This window comes from Culex pipiens, chromosome 1, assembly GCF_016801865.2.
Source record: "Culex pipiens pallens isolate TS chromosome 1, TS_CPP_V2, whole genome shotgun sequence".
In the NCBI taxonomy this organism is placed as follows: Eukaryota; Metazoa; Arthropoda; class Insecta; order Diptera; family Culicidae; genus Culex; species Culex pipiens.
In genome coordinates this window covers 7030256-7050238 of record NC_068937.1, presented here as the reverse complement: position 1 = coordinate 7050238, position 19983 = coordinate 7030256, and the positions used below count along the sequence as shown (strand labels likewise).

General features: G+C 32.1%; 1 protein-coding gene across 7 annotated transcripts in view; it reads left to right on the top strand.

Moving 5' to 3' along the window:
- LOC120429961 (partitioning defective 3 homolog) overlaps positions 1–16667 on the top strand; it is a 147270-nt gene extending 130603 nt beyond the window's left edge. For 2 of the 7 annotated variants that reach the window (XM_052706662.1, XM_039595051.2), the window contains 2 exons: positions 2885–3494; positions 15448–16667. In XM_052706662.1, the coding sequence (XP_052562622.1) occupies positions 2885–3494; positions 15448–15844 (1007 nt within the window). In that variant the 3' untranslated portion in view covers positions 15845–16667. Of the gene's footprint in view, positions 1–2884; positions 3495–3672; positions 3756–10937; positions 11383–15447 lie in introns of those variants that run through there. The other 5 variants (XR_005607517.2, XR_005607516.2, XM_039595054.2 and 2 more) reach the window with 5 other exon arrangements.
- Positions 16668–19983: the final 3316 nt, after the last annotated feature.

Sequence of the window (19983 nt, the reverse complement as noted above, 5' to 3'; positions counted from 1 at the left end):
ACAATTTAGACAATTTTGTCAATTTTGGCAATTTTGGCAATTTTGGCAATTTTGACAATTTTGACAATTTTGACAATTTTGACAATTTTGACAATGTTGACAATTTTGACAATTTTTACAATTTTTACAATTTTGACAATTTTGACAATTTTGACAATTTTGGCAATTTTGACAATTTTGACAATTTTGACAATTTTGACAATTTTGACAATTTTGACAATTTTGACTATTTTGACAATTTTGACAATTTTGACAATTTTGACAATTTTGACAATTTTGACAATTTTGACAATTTTGACAATTTTGACAATTTTGACAATTTTGACAATTTTGACAATTTTGACAATTTTGTCATTTTTGACAATTTTGACAATTTTGACAATTTTGACAATTTTGACGATTTTGACCATTTTGACCATTTTGGCAATTTTGACAATCTTGACAATTTTGACAATTTTGACAATTTTGACAATTTTGACAATTTTGACAATTTTGACAGTTTTGACCATTTTGACAATTTTGACAATTTTGACAATTTTGACAATTTTGACAATTTTGACAATTTTGACAATTTTGACAATTTTGACAAATTTTGACAATTTTGGCAATTTTTAAAATTTGGCAATTTTTAAAATTTGGCAATTTTGGCGATTTTGACAATTTCGACAATTTCGACAATTTTGACAATTTTGACAATTTTGACAATTTTGACAATTTTGACGATTTTGACCATTTTGACAATTTTGACAATTTTGACAATTTTAACAATTTTGACAATTTTGACAATCTTGACAATTTTGACAATGTTGACAATTTTGGCAATTTTGGCAATTTTGACAATTTCGACAATTTCGACAATTTTTACAATTTTTACAATTTTTACAATTTTTACAATTTTCACAATTTCGACAATTTTGACAATTTTGACAGCAGGCCAAGGGTGGATGATACTGATGATACCTCTTCAGTTGACGCTCAGGCGAGGAACATCCTGGAAGGAGCGTCACTGACTACGTCCGTAGTCCTGTTAGATCATTCTTGATCAGAACAGTACAGCTCTGGTTCCTTGCAAGTGTCCTATTTTCTTACCTCCACGTTGGCTTGGTTTTCATGATGACCTAGCTGGTGGCCTGTGGAAACGGATCGTAAACCTTTGACCAGCGAGGGTCAGAGTCGAGACGGCTAGAAGAAAGGGGCGCGACAATGTGGGAAAGGGAAGTTATTTGTGATTGTAGACGGTATTGTTTTGATTCGCAGTATGTTGAGTCAACTGCTGTGGATGTACCTGAACGTCGCAGAACGGGGTTTCTCTCCTTTCGATTTCCAGCTACCATCTATCTCCTGTTTTTATTTTGCTCTACTGATTCCTACTTCTTCATTAATTCTTCAGTTTACCATTTGGTTTTGATTTTATTAACTCTTGATTCTCGTATCTCTTGTCACTTGTCACTTGCTTGTCACTTTTTTTTCCAAATAATGCTGCTTTAACAAACGGTGTGTTTCCTTTAAAATAAACCTTCCCCTAATGTACAAGTGATACCAAGTCTAATTATCATTTGCCTATTCTTTGTTGATTTACTTCTTTATTTATTTATTTGAATATTTTTTTTATCTTGCCCATCATAACAATAATCTAAGCTTGTTTGTTATCTCTATTTATTAACTATTGCCTATTTCTACATCTACTACATCAAGCTTATTCTTTTTATTTTTTAACATACAATTATGATTCTCTTACTATTGCTTCTTTATAAAGTATATTCTCCTTTACTGTCTATTGTTTTCTAACAAGTGAGGTTCGAGCCCTTACTCAATTAATGGAATGATTGAAGGGTTAACACAAATACTACTATTGTACTTTTGGTAAACTTTTGAATAACATGCTTAGGTCCAAAAAATTGTAACAAAACACCGCGACATAAGAAATATCAACAGATAAACACGACTTAACATTAGGGAATATTTCATGAGAAAACAATACACAGTAAAATAACAATTAGTTTTTGAATTCAAAATAAAATAAAACAGTTTTTGCTTTAATGAACGTTGATAGGCACACTATAAATGGTTAGGCGCTTATACTTACATCAAACCCTACGTAATGTACCACCCCCGGCCGAGTTAAAATGCGTAACCGGAAAAGAAGGTGTGCATGCCTGGCACGAACACTCAAAGCGTGTTCTAGCGTGCTGCTCGTACTGACTCAGAGCAAGGGTGAGATGTAGGTGTAAGGGCAGTGCGTGTTCGTCGGGAACCTGGTGCATAAGATCGGTCAAGGCCCGTTCTTACACTGAAAATTGCGAATTGCGAATTGCGAATTTTGACAATTTTAACAAATTTTGACAATTTTGACAAATTTTGACAATTTTGGCAATTTTTAAAATTTGGCAATTTTGACAATTTCGACAATTTTGGCGATTTTGACAATTTCGACAATTTCGACAATTTCGACAATTTCGACAATTTTGACAATTTTGACAATTTTGACGATTTTGACCATTTTGACAATTTTGACAATTTTGACAATTTTAACAATTTTGACAATTTTGACAATCTTGACAATTTTGACAATTTTGACAATGTTGACAATTTTGGCAATTTTGGCAATTTTGACAATTTCGACAATTTCGACAATTTTTACAATTTTTACAATTTTTACAATTTTCACAATTTCGACAATTTTGACAATTTTAACAATTTTAACAAATTTTGACAATTTTGACAAATTTTGACAATTTTGGCAATTTTTAAAATTTGGCAATTTTGACAATTTCGACAATTTCGACAATTTTGACAGTTTTGACAATTTTGACAATTTTGGCAATTTTGACAATTTTGGCAATTTTGACAACCTTAAATCATCTTAAAAACATCCATATTTCAGAACCCAAAAAGCACTGGCTCCTCGAGGACGCCGCCCCCGAAGTTGACTCCGGCGGTTTCGTCCCCCGCGGAAGTCCGTTCCAGTCCTCCCTGAACGACGGCAAGCACGGCGCCAAAAACCGCCCGAAAAAGAACGGCCTGTTCCGCGGCATCGGTCACATGTTCCGGTTCGGCAAGCACCGCAAGGACGGCATCGCCCCCATCGCGGACAACGTCCCCGCAGACTACACCGCCGGCGGTTGGAGCGAAGCGCCAACCAACCCAGCCCCTCAGCAAAAGACGCAAACGCTGACCGTGAAGAACACCAGCTCGAAAACGAACGCGACGCCAGCGTCGTCGACGACGACGACCGCCGCTACCAACGGTCCAACTCCGAACGGAACGAACCTGTCGAACGGTGGCGCCCCGACGAAGGGCACCAACTCCATCGAGCGATCCGCCAGTTCCGGGGTGGTCGTGAGCCATCCTCCGCTGTACCAGCCACCGCCTCCTCCCCCGAACCAACAGCATCCGCAGAACGGAGCGGTTCCGACGTCGATTCACCACACGGACGTGTTCAACCATCGGTATTCGCACTACGTGAACTACGAGGAGCTGCAGCAGCAGATTAGGTAAGTCAAAACAAGCATTCTGTGATTATCCTATCTATACGATAAGTGTGTGTATGTTCGTGTTTTGTTGATTGATGGTGGTTCCATGTGGTGGGATTTCGGGAAGTCACTAACACTAAACTGTGATTAATCTCAACCTTTCATCTCTTGTTATACATGTATATTTCCGGATGTGCAGCTTTCATATTAACAAAATTCTGTCGTCACTAAATTTTTAAAAACTAACCGGGAAAAAGTTAACATCTCCACGGGTTTAAACGGTATGGTTTATTCAATTTACTGTTTTTCTTTGTAAGCTAGAGCAAGAATTCTAGAGTTTTTTTTTTTTATTAGGTCCTATAAACATATGAAAGACAATAGTTTATTGGTCCTTTTCAAAAAAAAAACTCTGGAATTGTCTAATTAAAAAGCTATACCATGAAAGATTCTTAAACAAACTATTCTTCCGTGAAAAATGTGCAAATATCACTTGTTATTTGTTGTAATTTAACGCTAGAAGAAAAAAAAATAAAATTGTGCTAACTTTTTGGACAATCTTTTTAGCACAATTGTTACATAATTGTTTGCTCAAACATCTCTATTTACATTTGTTTTTAAACCCATTACATTCACTTTCGGATCTATTGTTCTTCATCTACACTTAAATCGATGCCTCTATGCTCTCTTGTGCTTAGCTTGCTGGTTTTCATATCTAGTTAGCATAAGAGAGCACAGAGGCATCGAAATGCTAATAATTCTTGTTTCCTCTCAAGTGAGTCGTCTTTTGTTTTATATCACTTTCTTCAAATGTATTTCATCAACTAAAATTCAATCTTTACTTTTGAAACCATATAATTTAAGTGTACAAAATAGCCTTTTTTCAATTATCATCTTAAAACTTTTGGTAATTTGTTACAACTTTTTAAAATAAAAATGTTGCAAAATTACATGCTTTTTCAGGTGATGTCGGTAAAGCAGATCTTAGTAATCATTCTGTTGCCATTAAAGACAATTTAGGTAGCAATCAGCATCACCATAAGAAAAAAAAGAAACAGGTTATCCAGATTCTGAACCAGTATCTTCGGATCACTATCCACATGAAACAAGATTTCACGTGTGATTCAACCGTTTACGTCGAATAGCAAATTTACATCAACTGAGTTTACATGTAATTCATTTTTTCCGTGTCGAGTAAATTCACATATTTTTTTCTGTGTACCATTGAGCCACGAACCACTTATTTGGATTTAACATTGTTCACTGGCAATTATTCCAGAAATCTGCCGATATTATGGCATTTTATTTTTTGTATTTATTTGTTTGCCTGTCTGATCGATTTGGTGTCTTCAGCAAAGTTGTAAGTACAGTATTTGTGCGGTAACTGGTGTTGTTTAACTGGGCTGCTGTTTAACTGAGTTGTAGCCCACTTAAAAAGCAGACAAACGTCAAAATACAATAACAAGGTAGAATCTAGAGTTTTTTTTAGAAGGGTCCTATAAACAAAATTTGGTTTTTTTTTTGCTTTTTAGGTGTTTTTAGGATTGCCTTGAGTCAGGGGTATTCAAAAACACCCATAAAGCAAAAAAAATTATGGTACCATTTAAAAAAAACTCCAGAAATGAACGGGGCCAGTGCACAGTGGGAAAAAAGGACCCAAAAAATTACCGCAACATGATTTCGCGCAAACCATCGATTGCTATACACCAAAAGCTTCGTTTTTGCACCAGGAACAATAATCCGATGAAAAATCGCACTGCACGGACCGGTGGCTGGAGTACAGGCCACCGGAAGATCCGGATTTTTGGAAAAAGTGTCAGTGGATGCAAAAATTTAATATCATCAAATAAAAAAATATTTGAAATGTCATGCCATATCTAAAGGATATTCAAAAGGTTTATTTATTTGCATCTGATAATGTTTTTAAGTTATCTTTATTTTTATTTTTGCTAAGAAAATATAAAATTAGAGAGTTCCTCCTATCTTTTTTCGATCAGCTTAGTTAGCGTACACAGTAAAAAATAAGGTAAATTTGGAAGCTGTAATTTTGAAAGGTTTAATATTACCTCTTTTATGATGTAATTTTACCTCAGTTTAGACTGAAAAAGTGACATTACACCAGAAAAGTGGTAAAATTACACATTTCCAGAGGTAAAATTACACCTTTTTTCTGACATAAAAGATGTACCCCTTCCCAGATGTAATATTACCATGATTTTTTTTTCTGTGTACAAGTACCCATTTTTTTAATATTTATTTTTCGTCACGAAAAGTGAATGAAACCGAATGATTAGTTTTTTTTCTAATTTCAAAGGTTATTTTGCTTGAATTAGTTACCTGTTGAAAGGAACTCCATATCTCAGCTTAGGTTAATTACTACACTGATGTTTTTTTTTGCCAAAACAACCCAATAAATTGAACGAAATAAAATATTTTTTTTTTAATGTAATTTAGTAGACTTTGGCCACATTTGAACATTTTTTATGAATTTATGGAAAATATACCATTTTTGAAAAGTGACGAAAACGAAAACTTATTTAAAAAAAATTAAGGCAAATTCAAATTAGTTATTGAAAAAGAAAACTTGCATTTTTTAAATTCATCATTTTTACGTTGTTGGTACTTTAGGCCTAAAAAAATAAAATTGCTAAAAATAGTTTTTTTTTCTGATTTTTCAAAATAGTGCCCATCTATTCAAAATTAGAGTAGAGTTTTAAGGGACCCTTTTCTAGGACCTTTCCAAATAAAACTCTAGAAATATTTTTTTCTGAGAAATTATCTGTAATTTTCGTTTTTGGACTATCATAGCATAGCATAGCATAGCATTGGTGTCTACCCGTAGTTGCTACTCTGTTATTGACCAGGACCTCCAAGAATTGCTCCGTGGACCACAGATGAAGAGTAGGAACCAATCATCACCACTTCGCAACTTTCAAATGTCCCTATCATGCTAGCCAATCACAGCGCCGGCCACGACCAGTGGTAAGACACGGGGGAAGTGGATAGGAATTTTAGTCCGATACTTGAGTGATGAAGACCGCTAAATCAGCTGCGTCTTCGACAAAGTATCACGTGAGGTTTGAGGGTGTTAGTAAGATGGGTGTGAAGCCAGGATTCACCGTGGTAAGTGATGCGGCCGGTCAAATCTATTTATAGTCCTTAATTCTTCGTATGTTCTTGGATTCATTTTTGGAAGCTTTCCAATTCGGTTCACCAAGCTCTTTTTTGTGGTGAATTCTGGTCGTGTTGAAAGTTCAATATTCGCCTAACAATTATGCAACCAGTGTCCTTGAATTCAACTTGCATTCAATATTGCATTTTCCTGTTCTTAGGTTCACACAGATTCCAATCAACTTTCTTGGATTCTTATAGCATTCTTAATCCTTCTAGACAACTAAGCCTCGATGGTCTGGTGGTTAGCATTTTTGTCTGCTGACCCAAAGGACGGGGGATCGAACCCCGCCGCGAGCTAATGAATTTTTCGTTCATATTCAAGTGTTCAGAATTATTCCTTCTTTCCATAATTTCTCGATAGGGGCAGATGGGAATCGAACCCAGAACCTTCCGCTTACAAAGCGAACAGCGTAACCATTCAGCCACGCCTACCCCTAATTTTCGTTTTTGGACTATCAAATCAAAAAATTATTTGCTAAGAACAGCTTTCCGATGAATAATCACATAGGGGAGTGTGGGGTAATTTGGACACCCTAAGGAAATTGCTCTGCCACGGGCTGTATGGATATTTTAAAGGAATATGGATGACACCAGAGGATAATAGAGACCATATTTGATTGAAAAATGTCATTCATTTCGATAAATTTTGATGAAAACCCCATTTTTATCGCAAAAATTAAAAGGTGTCCAAATTACCCCCACATTTTTGTGTGGGGGTAATATGAACACCCCTATGGGGTAATTTGGACATGCCTTGTGGGGTAATTTGGACATGCCTTGTGGGGTAATATGGACACCTTTTGTGGGGTAATTTGGACACATGTTGAAGAATAAGTTTAACATTTGATTTTTTGAGCATGTTTTTTATACTTCAATCTGGTTTTGTAATTGCTTTATATTTTTTAATTGTTTTTTTGCTCACAATATTTCATCAAAGGTAGAAATAATGATTTTGTGATAGAACTTTAATAAAATAAGAAGATAACAAATAGTTCAGTTTTAAATGTTCTAAACATTGATTCTTGATTAGAAACAAGTATAGTTTTTAGTGATTAAGGTATCGTTTAGGTTTATATAAATCAATCTTTATATAGAACTAATTAACCTGAAACTATCCATTTTTTTTAAATTTTAAGTTCTGTAGCCCTTCAAATTTAAATATTATTGTAAACCAGCATAGAAATTAGAAATGTCAAAGAAATTAATTAAAAGCAATCAACATTAGAGTCTAGTTGAACGCCAAATGTGCAGTAATCAGATTTTCATCCATTCGAATATTGGAATAAATTTATCTAAATAAAAAAATAGGGGTTTTGTGAAAGTTCTCATTGCTCACATTCCTTTTTGAGTGTTTTGAAATTTTAAATCCCTCTAAATTTATCTAAATCGCTATAAAAACTCAACCAACCATGAAAGTTACTTTTTTTTTGCCTGACAGGTAGACTTTCAGGTATGTCCAAATTACCCCACAAGCCATGTCCAAATTACCCCCATAGCATGTTCTGACATAAATTGCAATTTTTGATGATAAAAATGGATAAAATGCACAATTTGTATACGTACATATCTCAGGCATCGTTCAAGCAACCCCCTTAAACAAGAATTGTCCACTTTTTTTGCCATATAACTCCTGCAACACCTTATTTCCCAACCCTCAAATATTATAACTTAAGGCAGTGCCAAATGGCCTTTGGAAACTTTTACATAATATACCAAAACTACTTAACCTATTCCAACTTTTTTGGTTTGTCCATACTCCTAGGCCATTACTAGTACTAGCCTTATCACTTAAATTGTTGTTTTCACTTTATATCCGAAGAAAACGTGATTTTTAAAGGGGTGTCCAAATTACCCCCACTGTCCATATTACCCCAAACTCCCCTACATTATTTTTTTCGAATTGTCATCCAATTAGTTTTAATTTTTGAAAAAAGATAGCACAGTCGTCCGATGTTCAATATTAAAAAACGGAACATTTGTGAAATTTTCCGATATTTTCAAAACAATTTTTTTAATTTTTTGTATAGGGACCATCCATAAACCACGTGGACACTTTTTTGGAAATCTCAAACCCCCCCCCCCCCTTTCGTGGACAATTGTCCATACAAAAAAAACTCTTTTGTATGGAGCGTGGACAATCGCCATACCCCCCCCCCCCCCCCTAAAGTGTCCACGTGGTTTATGGATGGTCCCATATCTAACATAATGTTTGAAAAGCATCCAAAAATGGATTTTAGACTTTTTCAGAATGTCACACTAGTTTTTAAATTCGAAAAACGTGTTTTTTCGGAAATATCGGAAAATGTTTCGTTTTATAACATTAAAAATCGGATTACCGTTTGCCGAGCTATAGTCTTTTGAAAAACAAAAGCTATGTTATTAGATGTCACTAAGAAAAAATAATGTTGATCCATTTTTATTCATTGTAAGACTTTTTCTAAGCAACCAATTGTCCGATTTTGAAAGTCCAAAAATGAAAATAACAGATAATTTTCCCAGCAACTAAAAAAATCGGAAATGGATAAAGATGAATACTTTGAAACAAAAATATTCAAATTTTTATCATAAACTTGGCTATACATTTCTTTTACTCGAAAATGACGCGTTTAAAAAAAACTGATTTTGCCTTTAAAATATATTTTCAATATTTAACAAAATTGCATATTTTTTAAAATACTTTAGGCACCTTAACTTTGATAGGATTTCAATTTGTTTTTGGAATATTTTCCAACAGGTGAGGTTTTTATCAAGATTATTATTTTTAAAACATGTACTGGGGTAGGTTACACAAAGTCCATGCACTATTGTGGAAAAAAAAGTTTTTTTCAATAGTGTTTAGAAAAATAGTTACCTTAAAAATTCTTAGTTAAAATTCCGGGGTGACTTTGATAGTCATAGTTTTTCTTGTTAAAATCATATTTAAGATGTTCAAACTTTATTTGAACGTAAAATGTACCATAACTAAAGTTTTTAAGAAAAAAAAAAATGACGAATGATAAATGTAACTAACGGGTGAATTTGTTTAGGAGTGTACATTTTTTTCTGATTTTTTCTTACCTGCACACACAACTTTGCTCAGACACCAAATTGAATAGAATAATCCTGCTGAAGATACAGATTTTTGAAACTTTGTATTTTGAGTAAAATCCATAATCCACATGGATAACATGCGTCACAACAATTGAAGCGGCCAGCCCTACTACGCTGTGTTGACCGCAGAGAGCATTTTGTGTATGAATCCTATCTCACAGAATCTACAGGGAAGGAAGGACGCGTGGACTTACCGCACCAAACGCTCCAGTTTGGTGTTAACATCAACGTTTTTTTTAAATTACTATTATAGTTCACGAAACATAATTTACACAAATTACCCTTATTTCTGCCATTGAATGAATATAAACAATTAAAAATGTTCAAAAAAAAAAGGTTATTTATTGATCCTTGCACTGTAACTTGGATTTGGCCCCTACTTTTCTCTCGCACTTTTGACAACAAAATTTCCAAAAACTAGGCAACCAGTAGTTGTTTATTTACATTTCCAGTCGCAGTTTCCACCAAACTGGACATTCGCACTTTAAAATTGCGATTGACAGGGGAGCAACAACGGCTTTTGAGAAAATTAAAGTTTCCCAAGCCAGTTTGACAAGTCGCAATAGTGCGATCGATAGCAATAATTTAGTGCGAAGTATAAGTTAGTGAGAATTGCGCAATATTTTGCACAATTTTTTTTTGGGCAAGAATTTGGCAAGTTGTGATAAAACACACCTATAACAAAGACGGCAGTCGAAATAATTATTTTTAGTATGCTGAAGTGCTCATGTGTAGTTAGCAAATTTCGTAAAACATCTCTATGTGTTCACCTTGCACAGTTCTAACAATAAATAATGCAGTCAGTTTCATTTTGTCCGAACCTTAAATAATTTAAAGTCTTATATTAGAAAGAAAATCTGAAAAAAAGCTCTCTAATCGGTGACCCTTGTAACGGGATAAAAAAAAACTTGATATTGCACCGGTATCCTTCCCACTGTGGAGACCCATCGAAAAACGTCAACCAAAACAAAACCAAAAACTAATTGTAAATATCTTGTACAAAAAACCATCAAAACCAACCCCTTTCTTGCAGTAACAGACTAACGCTGGCTTCGCGGTCCTCCTCGTACGGTAACCTTGCTCCCGGTGGTAGTTGTTCCGCTAACCATATTTACGCCCTAATCGCCGCCGCCACCCAAAGTAACAACGCTAATGCTAACGCCTTCCTGACAAACGCTAACGCTAACGGCTTGATGACACCAGCCGAACCTCCAGCTGGCACCAACACCACCACCACAACCAGCCGAGCCCGAGCCTACCGTTCGCAGTCCCCTCCGGCGCTGGTCCTACTCGAGGAGGAAGATCTCATCTCTATCGGCAGATTTCGCACCCGGGGGCCGGCGGGGCCACCGGTTGCCAACACCAACACTACCAGCACCCGCACCCACACGGTCATCCGTACCACTACAGCCGACGGCAGCGACAGCCAACGCCAACCAGTCCAACTCCGCGGTCCGAGGGCACAGCTGCTGAGCAGCGACTACTGTCGGTACGTGGCTCGAGCGGCCGGAATGACGACGACCAACGGCGGCGGCGGTACTACGCCGCCCAGCGGTGGCCCTAGTCCGGTGGATTTCTTGTCGGAATCCACGCTGGAACAGATGCGCCAACAGGTGCGCCACCAGCGGCTCAAGGTGGAAGAGGAAAGGTAGTCCTAGAGCGCCACCGCACCACTAATAATTCTGCCTTTGCTTTCTTTTCCCCTTGCTTCCCCTTTTCCTGCTTTAGTAGATTGAAGTAGAATCCTTTGTAGAGTTAGTAGACCACACTCTAGTTGTACGTGCGTAGTTAGAACTCATACTATTTGAATTTCTGGTGCACCCATTTTTTGCATGCTTTATATATTTTCTTTTTTTTCCCCCTTTTCGAAGTGGGTTGCCTACCCGTAGGCGATTCGTGCACGTGTATTCTCTCGCTTTCCTATAGTTAGTTTTAAGTGCTGTGCCGTCGATTCTTTCCAGATGTGATGATCTCGAACGGGAGGTGTGAAGCTTCGTGAAAAAGGGGTTAAATTCGCTTTTGTGTGTTATTTTGAATTGTCTGTGAAAAAGCTGTGAATGCTAAAAAAAATGTGTAAGCTTTAATGTTCGAACTTGTAAAATTTTAAAAATATTTATTATCTAAAAAAATTTATGACAAAATTATTCTGGTCCTTTTCAAATTCTGTCTGTTCTGACAGTATAGCAAAAAAAAATCTTAAAATCTGAAAATCCGACATTTAAAAATCTAATGCACTAGAAACTGAAAATCCAAAAATCTAAATTAGAGTCTGTTAATTTCTTAAAATCTGCAACTAAAAATTTAAAATTTTCTTAAAATTTAAAATTTTTAAAATTTATAAAAGTTCTGCAAATTTTTAAAATCTAAAAATTCTAAATATTCTTAAGATTTAAAAAATAAAAACTCTAAATACTCTAAAAAAAAAATAAAAAAATTAAAACTTCTAAAAGATCTAAATTGTAAAAACTCCTAAAATATCTTAAAATTCAAAAAGTTCTTGAAATACTTAGGCTTTTTGAAATTCCTCAAAGTCCTAAAAACTAAAATTCTAAAAATCCTAAAGATTATAAAAAATAGACATTAAAAAAAAGGTAAAAACCCTAACCTACCAAAAAAAAAATCTAAATGTTTTTCAAATTCTTAAAATAAAATTCTTAAAAAAAATCTAAAAATTCTAAAAAATATTAAAAGCTCTTAAGATTATTAAAATTCTTAAAATACTTAAAATTCTTAAAAATTTTAAAATTCTTAAAATTCTAAAAATAAAAATTCTTTAAATTCTTAAAATTCTTAAAGATCTTAAATTTTTCAAAATTCTTAAAATTCATAAAATTCTTAAAATTCTTAAAATTCTTACAATTCTTACAATTCTTAAAATTCTTAAAATTCTTAATGTTCTTAAAATTCTTAAAATTCTTAAAATTCTTAAAATTCTTAAAATTCTTAAAATTCTTAAAATTCTTAAAATTATTAAAATCATTAAAATTCTTAAAATTCTTAAAATTCTTTAAATTCTTTAAATTCTTTAAATTCTTTAAATTCTTTAAATTCTTTAAATTCTTTAAATTCTTTAAATTCTTTAAATTCTTTAAATTCTTTAAATTCTTTACATTCTTTAAATTCTTTAAATTCTTTAAATTCTTTAAATTCTTTAAATTCTTTAAATTCTTTAAATTCTTTAAATTCTTTAAATTCTTTAAATTCTTTAAATTCTTTAAATTCCTAAAATTCTTTAAATTCTTTAAATTCTTTAAATTCTTTAAATTCTTTAAATTCTTTAAATTCTTTAAATTCTTTAAATTCTTTAAATTCTTTAAATTCTTTAAATTCTTTAAATTCTTTAAATTCTTTAAATTCTTAAAATTCTTAAAATTCTTAAAATTCTTAAAATACTTTAAATTCTTTAAATTCTTTAAATTCTTTAAGTTCTTTAAATTCTTTAAATTCTTTAAATTCCTAAAATTCTTTAAATTCTTGAAATTCCTAAAATTCTTAAAATTCTTAAAAATTTTAATATTCCTAAAGTTCTTAAATTTTTTTAAATTCGTACAATAATTCAATTTCCAAGTTTTTTTATAATCATAAATTTTTCTAAATATTTTGAAAATCTCCAAAGTTTTTAAAATATTTCAATTTCTAATTTTTTTTAAATCCCTAAAATTATTTTTTTTCTGAAAATTCCTAAACTTTCTAATTTTTTTTATTTTTGAATCTTAAAAATTAAAAACAAACTCTTACAAAAAATTTAAATTTTAAAACCTTTTGAAAAGTTGCAAAATTTCAATATTCTAAATTGTCCAAATCTGAAATTCTAGAATTTAAAATCTAAAATTCAAATATTCTGAAATTCTGAAATGTCAAAAAAACTAAATTTTAAAATGTAATAATTTCACAATTCTATAATTCAAATATTCTTTAACTCCAAAAATTCGAAAAAAATAATTTTTGAGAGTCTAAAATTCTTAAATAAAAAAAAATAAAATAAAAAAATTAAATTAAAAAAAAATAAAATTTAAAAATAAATAAATAATAAAAATTAAAATAAAAAAACATGTTTTAAAAATCATTAAAACTTAAATATTTTCTAGAGATTTAAATTTTGTTTTTTTTGCCTTTCTTACTAAAGAAAGGTATAGGTTTTACTTTAATTTTAAATTCTATTTTTTTTATAATATTGAAGTTTTTCAATTTTTTAAAATGTCTAATTTTTCCTTATCATAAAAAATAAATTAAATTCTTAAAAAAATATGAAATTGTTAAATTTTAATAGAGTTAAAAATTCAAAATTCTTAATTGTCCAAATCTGAAATTTTAAAATTTTAAATCTAAAATTCCAATATTCTGAAACTCTAATATGTCAAAATACTAAATTCTTAAATGTAAGAATTTTACAATTCTATAAATCTAATATTCTTTAACTCAAAAAAATCGAAAAAAAATAATTTTTGAGAGTCTAAAAGTTTAACATTAAAAAAAGTTAAGTTTTCAAAATCCTTAAAACTTTTAAAATCAAACTCTTAAACTGTTAAATTTTCTAGAGATTTAATTCTCATTTTTTTTTTAAATATTGAAGTTTTTCAATTTTTAAAAAAATTCTAATTTTTCCTAATCTTAAAATTAAAAATAAAATTCTTACAAAATAATTTTAGTTAAATTTTAAAAGAGTTAAAAATTCAAAATTTTAAATTGTTCAAATCTGAAATTTTAAAATTTTAAATCTAAAATTCAAATATTCTGAAATTATAAAATGTCAAAAAAGAATTTCACAATTCTATAATTCTAATATTCTTGAACTCCAAAAATTCGTAAAATTTCATTTTTTGAGAGTCTAAAATTTTAAAAATTGATAAATCTACAAAAAAATAAAAAAAAACTTTTAAATATCCTTAAAAGTCTTAAAATTAAAAAAAGCTTCTTAAATTTTCTATAGATTTAAATTTTTTAAATTTTTAAAATTCTAATTTTTTTTTTAATTTGAAGTTTCTAAAAATTTTAATTTTTTTTAGTTTTTCCTTATTTAAGATAAACAATAAAAATAATATTCTCACAAAAAAAATAAAATGCTTAATTTAAAAAAAAGGTGAAAAAATCAAAATTGTCCAAATTTGAATTTCGAAAATTTTAAATCTATATTCTAAATATTCTGAAATTCAAAAATGTCAAAATATTAAATTCTTGAATGTAAGAATTCTATAATTCTAATATTCTAATATTCTTTATCTCCAAAAATTCGAAAAAATTTATATTTTGAGAGTCTTATATTCTAAAATTTTATAATTCTAAACTTAATTGGATCTTTTATCTATGGTCCCAAAATTTAAATTTTAAATTGTCAGAAATTTTATACAGAATTTGGATTGTTCTCAAAATTAAAACTCCACCAAAAATTGCGAGATCTTTTAATTTTTTTTTTCAAATCGTGTGGACAGAATTAGAACAATTATTTTTCGCATATATTTCAAAATTACAGCTATCATAACTGGTTTGATCAAAAATGTCTAAAACACACCCATTTTCACGAAGCTTCCGCCTCCCCATCCTCAAAAATTGCCGTATAACAACCAAGCTTCAAACACTCAAAATTCGATCGTCTTTTTCTCTCTCCGTCTGCTTTTCGTCCAAAATTCTCCAACAAAAACAAAAACCAACCACCGAAAATCACATCACAACAACCGCCTTTGCTCCGAAATCAAAAAAATCGCGCGTTGTGTAGTCGACGTCACCATCACTATCATTCCCAAAGATCAACCCGGAACACCCCTCCGGTGGACATTGCCATGCACCAGCAGCAGCAGCAGCAGCAACTGGCCGCAGCCCAGAAGCTGAAACAGGCCCGCCCCGTGTCCAGCTATTACGACGCATCGCCCACGTACGAGACGATCCAGCACAACGGCCTCGGCGGATCTCAGCGCAAGACCAGTCTGCCATCGTCCCCGGTTAAGCAGCAACAGCAGCAGCCTCAGCAGACCAACTGGAACGGGACCATTTCGTCGAACGGCAGCGGAGGAACGCCAAATGGAGGTGGCTATCCGGTGAACCACGGTTCGATCCGCAGCCGGGGACCGTTCGTGACGCAGGTGCAGATCCAGAACCAGATGTCGTATCAGTAGTGCGGGGGAGGACCGTGTCTCGACCCTTTTGTTTTATTTTTATTCTGCGGTTTTTCACGTGCGATTAAAAAAATGATGTTTTAAATCATTTTTTTAGTTACCATTAATCTTAGGGTTATCATTTTCGTCTTTTTTTTTAAACTGAAGCGAACGAAAAGTGAACGCGTTTTACTACTTAACTAAAAAAAAGAAAACAATTTAAATACTACAATATTTCATTTCCCCTTCCCTCAAACTAGCAGCTAATGAAACGAGAATACTTAATTGATTAAACATCTCCCTCCTTGGACGTTAGATTTAAGCTCAAAACCAGCTTGTAAATTATTGTACTGTAATTCATTCATCGAAATTAATTTGTACATATTTAAAACTTTAAAAAGACAAACGAAATCTTCATAGAAATGTAATGCTTTCAAAACGGAAAAAGTGGTGTAATTTTGCTTCGGAGGTGTCCCCCCGCTGTAAATATATTTGTATGCAAATAAATGTATTATTAAATAATATACAAAACACGAAAATCAAGCTTGATTGGACTTTATTCACCTCAACAGGATGCAGCCACCGTCCGTCAGATAGAAAAAAAAAACGTCAACGCCACCGTCCGGTTAGAAAAAAGACACACATGCCTTCACATATAAAATCGTGGTATTGAAAATGTACTTACGTTGGTATTCACACGCTTAAAAAAAGAAAAAGAAAGATATATGTTTATCTAAATATGTGTATCGAAGATGAAAGATTAACTCTGTATAATGTATATGTACTGCTACTACTCAAAACGTTGGACAATACAGCGAAAAGTGTAAAGTATTCGAAATATTAATTCAACTGTTTTAGAAAATTTCATTTGCTTTAGAACAAAAAGAACGCCGCCTATTAGACTTATGAATCAACCAGACGTAATAATTACAAACTGTAAACACAATCGTTGCGCTCCATTCAGAGAGTAGATGACTTAGTAAACAATTCTTCAAAACACTATCTGCGTGCTCTACGTTTCGCGCCGAGAATGGTACGATATTCTTGCAACGTCATTTGGGATTGATGTTGTTCACGTGTTTGCTTTCTACTGCGTATTTTTCCTTTTTGCTATTGTTACTTTTGATGGGGTTTTAATTCAGAAAACGAAAAGAACTCAAAAAAAACATTTAAGGTACTTGAACTTCACGTTCCAAGATAGTTACGTACTTCTTTGTTTGAGTAAAAGAGCACACATTTTAAAGTACTTTGTCAAATTGGTCATGTCTGTGACATAGCCACCTGCAAACAGTGGTCTGCGAAACAAATTTAGGGAGAACAAATTATTTCCGCTCCTTTTGTTCAGTCAAAATCTTCGTCTTCTAGCAATGTTGGTACTACGATGTTCCTAAAATTTCTCATTTTGTTGACCCAGGTCCGAGAACAGGTAAGATTCGAAACACTCGATTTTTAGTTTGAAGTTTCATTAGCAATTTTCTTTGATTTTTTTTTAAATAAAATGTATTCACTGCAACTTTCGAAACTATGCAAAGTCTTTACACATTTTCAAAATGCTTTACACGCGCCTCCCTAGCACCGACATTAGCTTCACGTACCTAGATTACGAAAAAAAATGCCGTGACCCATCGATTTCCGTGAAACTTTGCTTTAAGAAGGGTGGCCACTCAAGTCGGGAAATCGGGAAAGTCGGGAATTAGCCAAAAATCGGGAAAAAGTCGGAAATTTCAGATTTTTTGTCAAAAAGTCGGAAATCCCAAGCATACTTGTTTAAAAATTATGGTATAACTCCTGCATAATTTTGTAATATTTTGCACAATTTTCAAATTTGCTCAATTCTTATTTAGTGACTTTCTTTTACTTCAAGTCCCTTTGAATATTTCAATCTATTTGAGCATGAAAAGTCTAGTTAAGACATTGAAAATCTTCATAAATATTTGATGCATTTGACACATACCGTCAGTGGGGGTGACATTGGGTCTGGGGGGTGAGATTGGGTCAAAGTGATTTTTTACGGATTTTACTATTTCTTAGGTTCTTCTCATTGAAACTGAATTCTGTTAAAAGGGTTGTGTAGGGGACATCTTAAGATGACTTCGCTGAAAAAATCTCGTTCCTAGAACAAATCCTGTTATTTTGGCAGCTGTCTAAAGTTAAGGTACGTTTTTGGCCAAAAATGACCTCTCGAAAAATCATTTTTCTAATACGTTTGTTAGAATTGCTCGAAAACTACCCAAATGTTTGAAAATCTCCACTTCAAACATTGTAGCATGTCAAAACGATTCCCTCGAACAAGAAACACCGTTGGATGACTTGTTTTTACCATATCGTTGTATTTGAGCATCATTTTAGTTTCATTTGACCTAATGTCACCCCCTCTAAGGGGTGAGATTGGGTCAATTTTCAAACTATTGGCATTCAAGGTAGTGTTCATCAAAATCCACCATATTTTGGGAAAATGTCAGTAAACTATCTAAGAACAAATCTACGTTGAAAGATTTTCAATGTTGTTTAAATTGTTTTTGTTATTAAGAAATTACGAGAGTTGTATCGTTTTTTGACCCATAGTCACCCCCACTGACGGTATTTTCAGAATATTTTTTATGAATCAAATGTTAATGAAAACCTAGTTCAACAATAGAGCTAAATTTCAACGATTATATCCAATCGTAAAGTTATGATTCTGTTTAATTTTTGTCACAATGATTGAATATTTGAATAAAAACTTGAGTTTGGCAATGTTTTTTTTTGTATTTTTTTATGTTTAACTATATTTATGAAGTCTTTTCACCAATATTTTTTGTTTCAAATGTTTCCTTTGAACTTTTTTGTGTGTATAGATTACTGTAAATGAAGCATGATTTTCAGTTAATCGAAAACTTAAATATTGAATAAATCCAATCTTTGTTCATTCTGAATGAAAATATATATATAAAAAAAATGAAAGCATGAAAAAATGCACAACATTTTGTACAAAATAAGTGGTAAAACATGTTTTTTTTTATTTTTTCATTTAAAAAAAAGACAATGGTAAAACTATTAAATACTGACAACTAGATAAATCTAAATTGATTCAAAAACTATATATCCAAATTTTCAAATTAAAAGAATTTTTTTAACTTATTTCTAGATTTTTTTTTCAAAATTATTTGAAAGAATAATAACAGTCATCATGGATAAAACGTTCTTTTATTTAAAATATAATTGAATTAAATATAGACTACAATTTTAAATTCAGTTATCATTAACTTTTTGCCATTTCCAGTAACAATATAAGTATTGTTAAGCTTTCGATTATTTTTGAAATACTTATTGTTTATGTTTCTACTCTGAATCAAAATAATGAGTGCTTCCATTTTTGAATTATTATTTTAAAGATTTTGTGATAAGATTCTGTTTTTTAAAGAAAATTGTAAATAGTTTGATTTTATTAAATTGAACGTTATGTTTTTTCAAAGGTCAATAATGACTTTTTTTAAAGAGTTTTATATTAGAAAACATTCTTTAGATAAAAATGCCTTTTATTTGAATTTCTGGAAAAGTCGGGAAAAAGTCGGGAATTTGAAAATGGGATTTGAGTGGTCACCCTGTTTAAGGGGCAATGCTGGTCCCTGATCATCAGGGCCTCGCCTCGAAACGTCATACAGGAACAAAAGCTGCGTACCGAAGAGCAGGGGTGGCCGCGTTGACGTTTTGGAATTTTGACAGTTTGGAACGTGTGAATTACCCTAATATCGCACATCGTAAATACAGTTTCAGGGTAATATGTCAATAATTGTCAATGTGCCTATTTATGGAAATTACTTTTAAAACGTGTGTTTTCTCGAGTTTAACATGATTGAATATTGTTTTTCGACAAATAATGAGAAGCTGAAGTCAGGCATACATTATCAACAGTCGGAGTCATAGTGAGATTATTTTTAATGTAGCTTTTTATCAATTTGGTATTGGAGTTGTTGTTGGAAGATATTTGAAACAAACTTAGACGAACCAATACTTTTTAGAGGCTTTATTTTTTGGTACATCAGTTTCTTTGATACATTTTTGTGTTGCGATTTCTTACATATTCTTGCAATATTTACTTAACCAAACTGTCAATAGAGAATTTGCAGCAAAGCTAAAAGATATGATTTTAGAAAAAATATGTTTTTTCCTTCCTAATC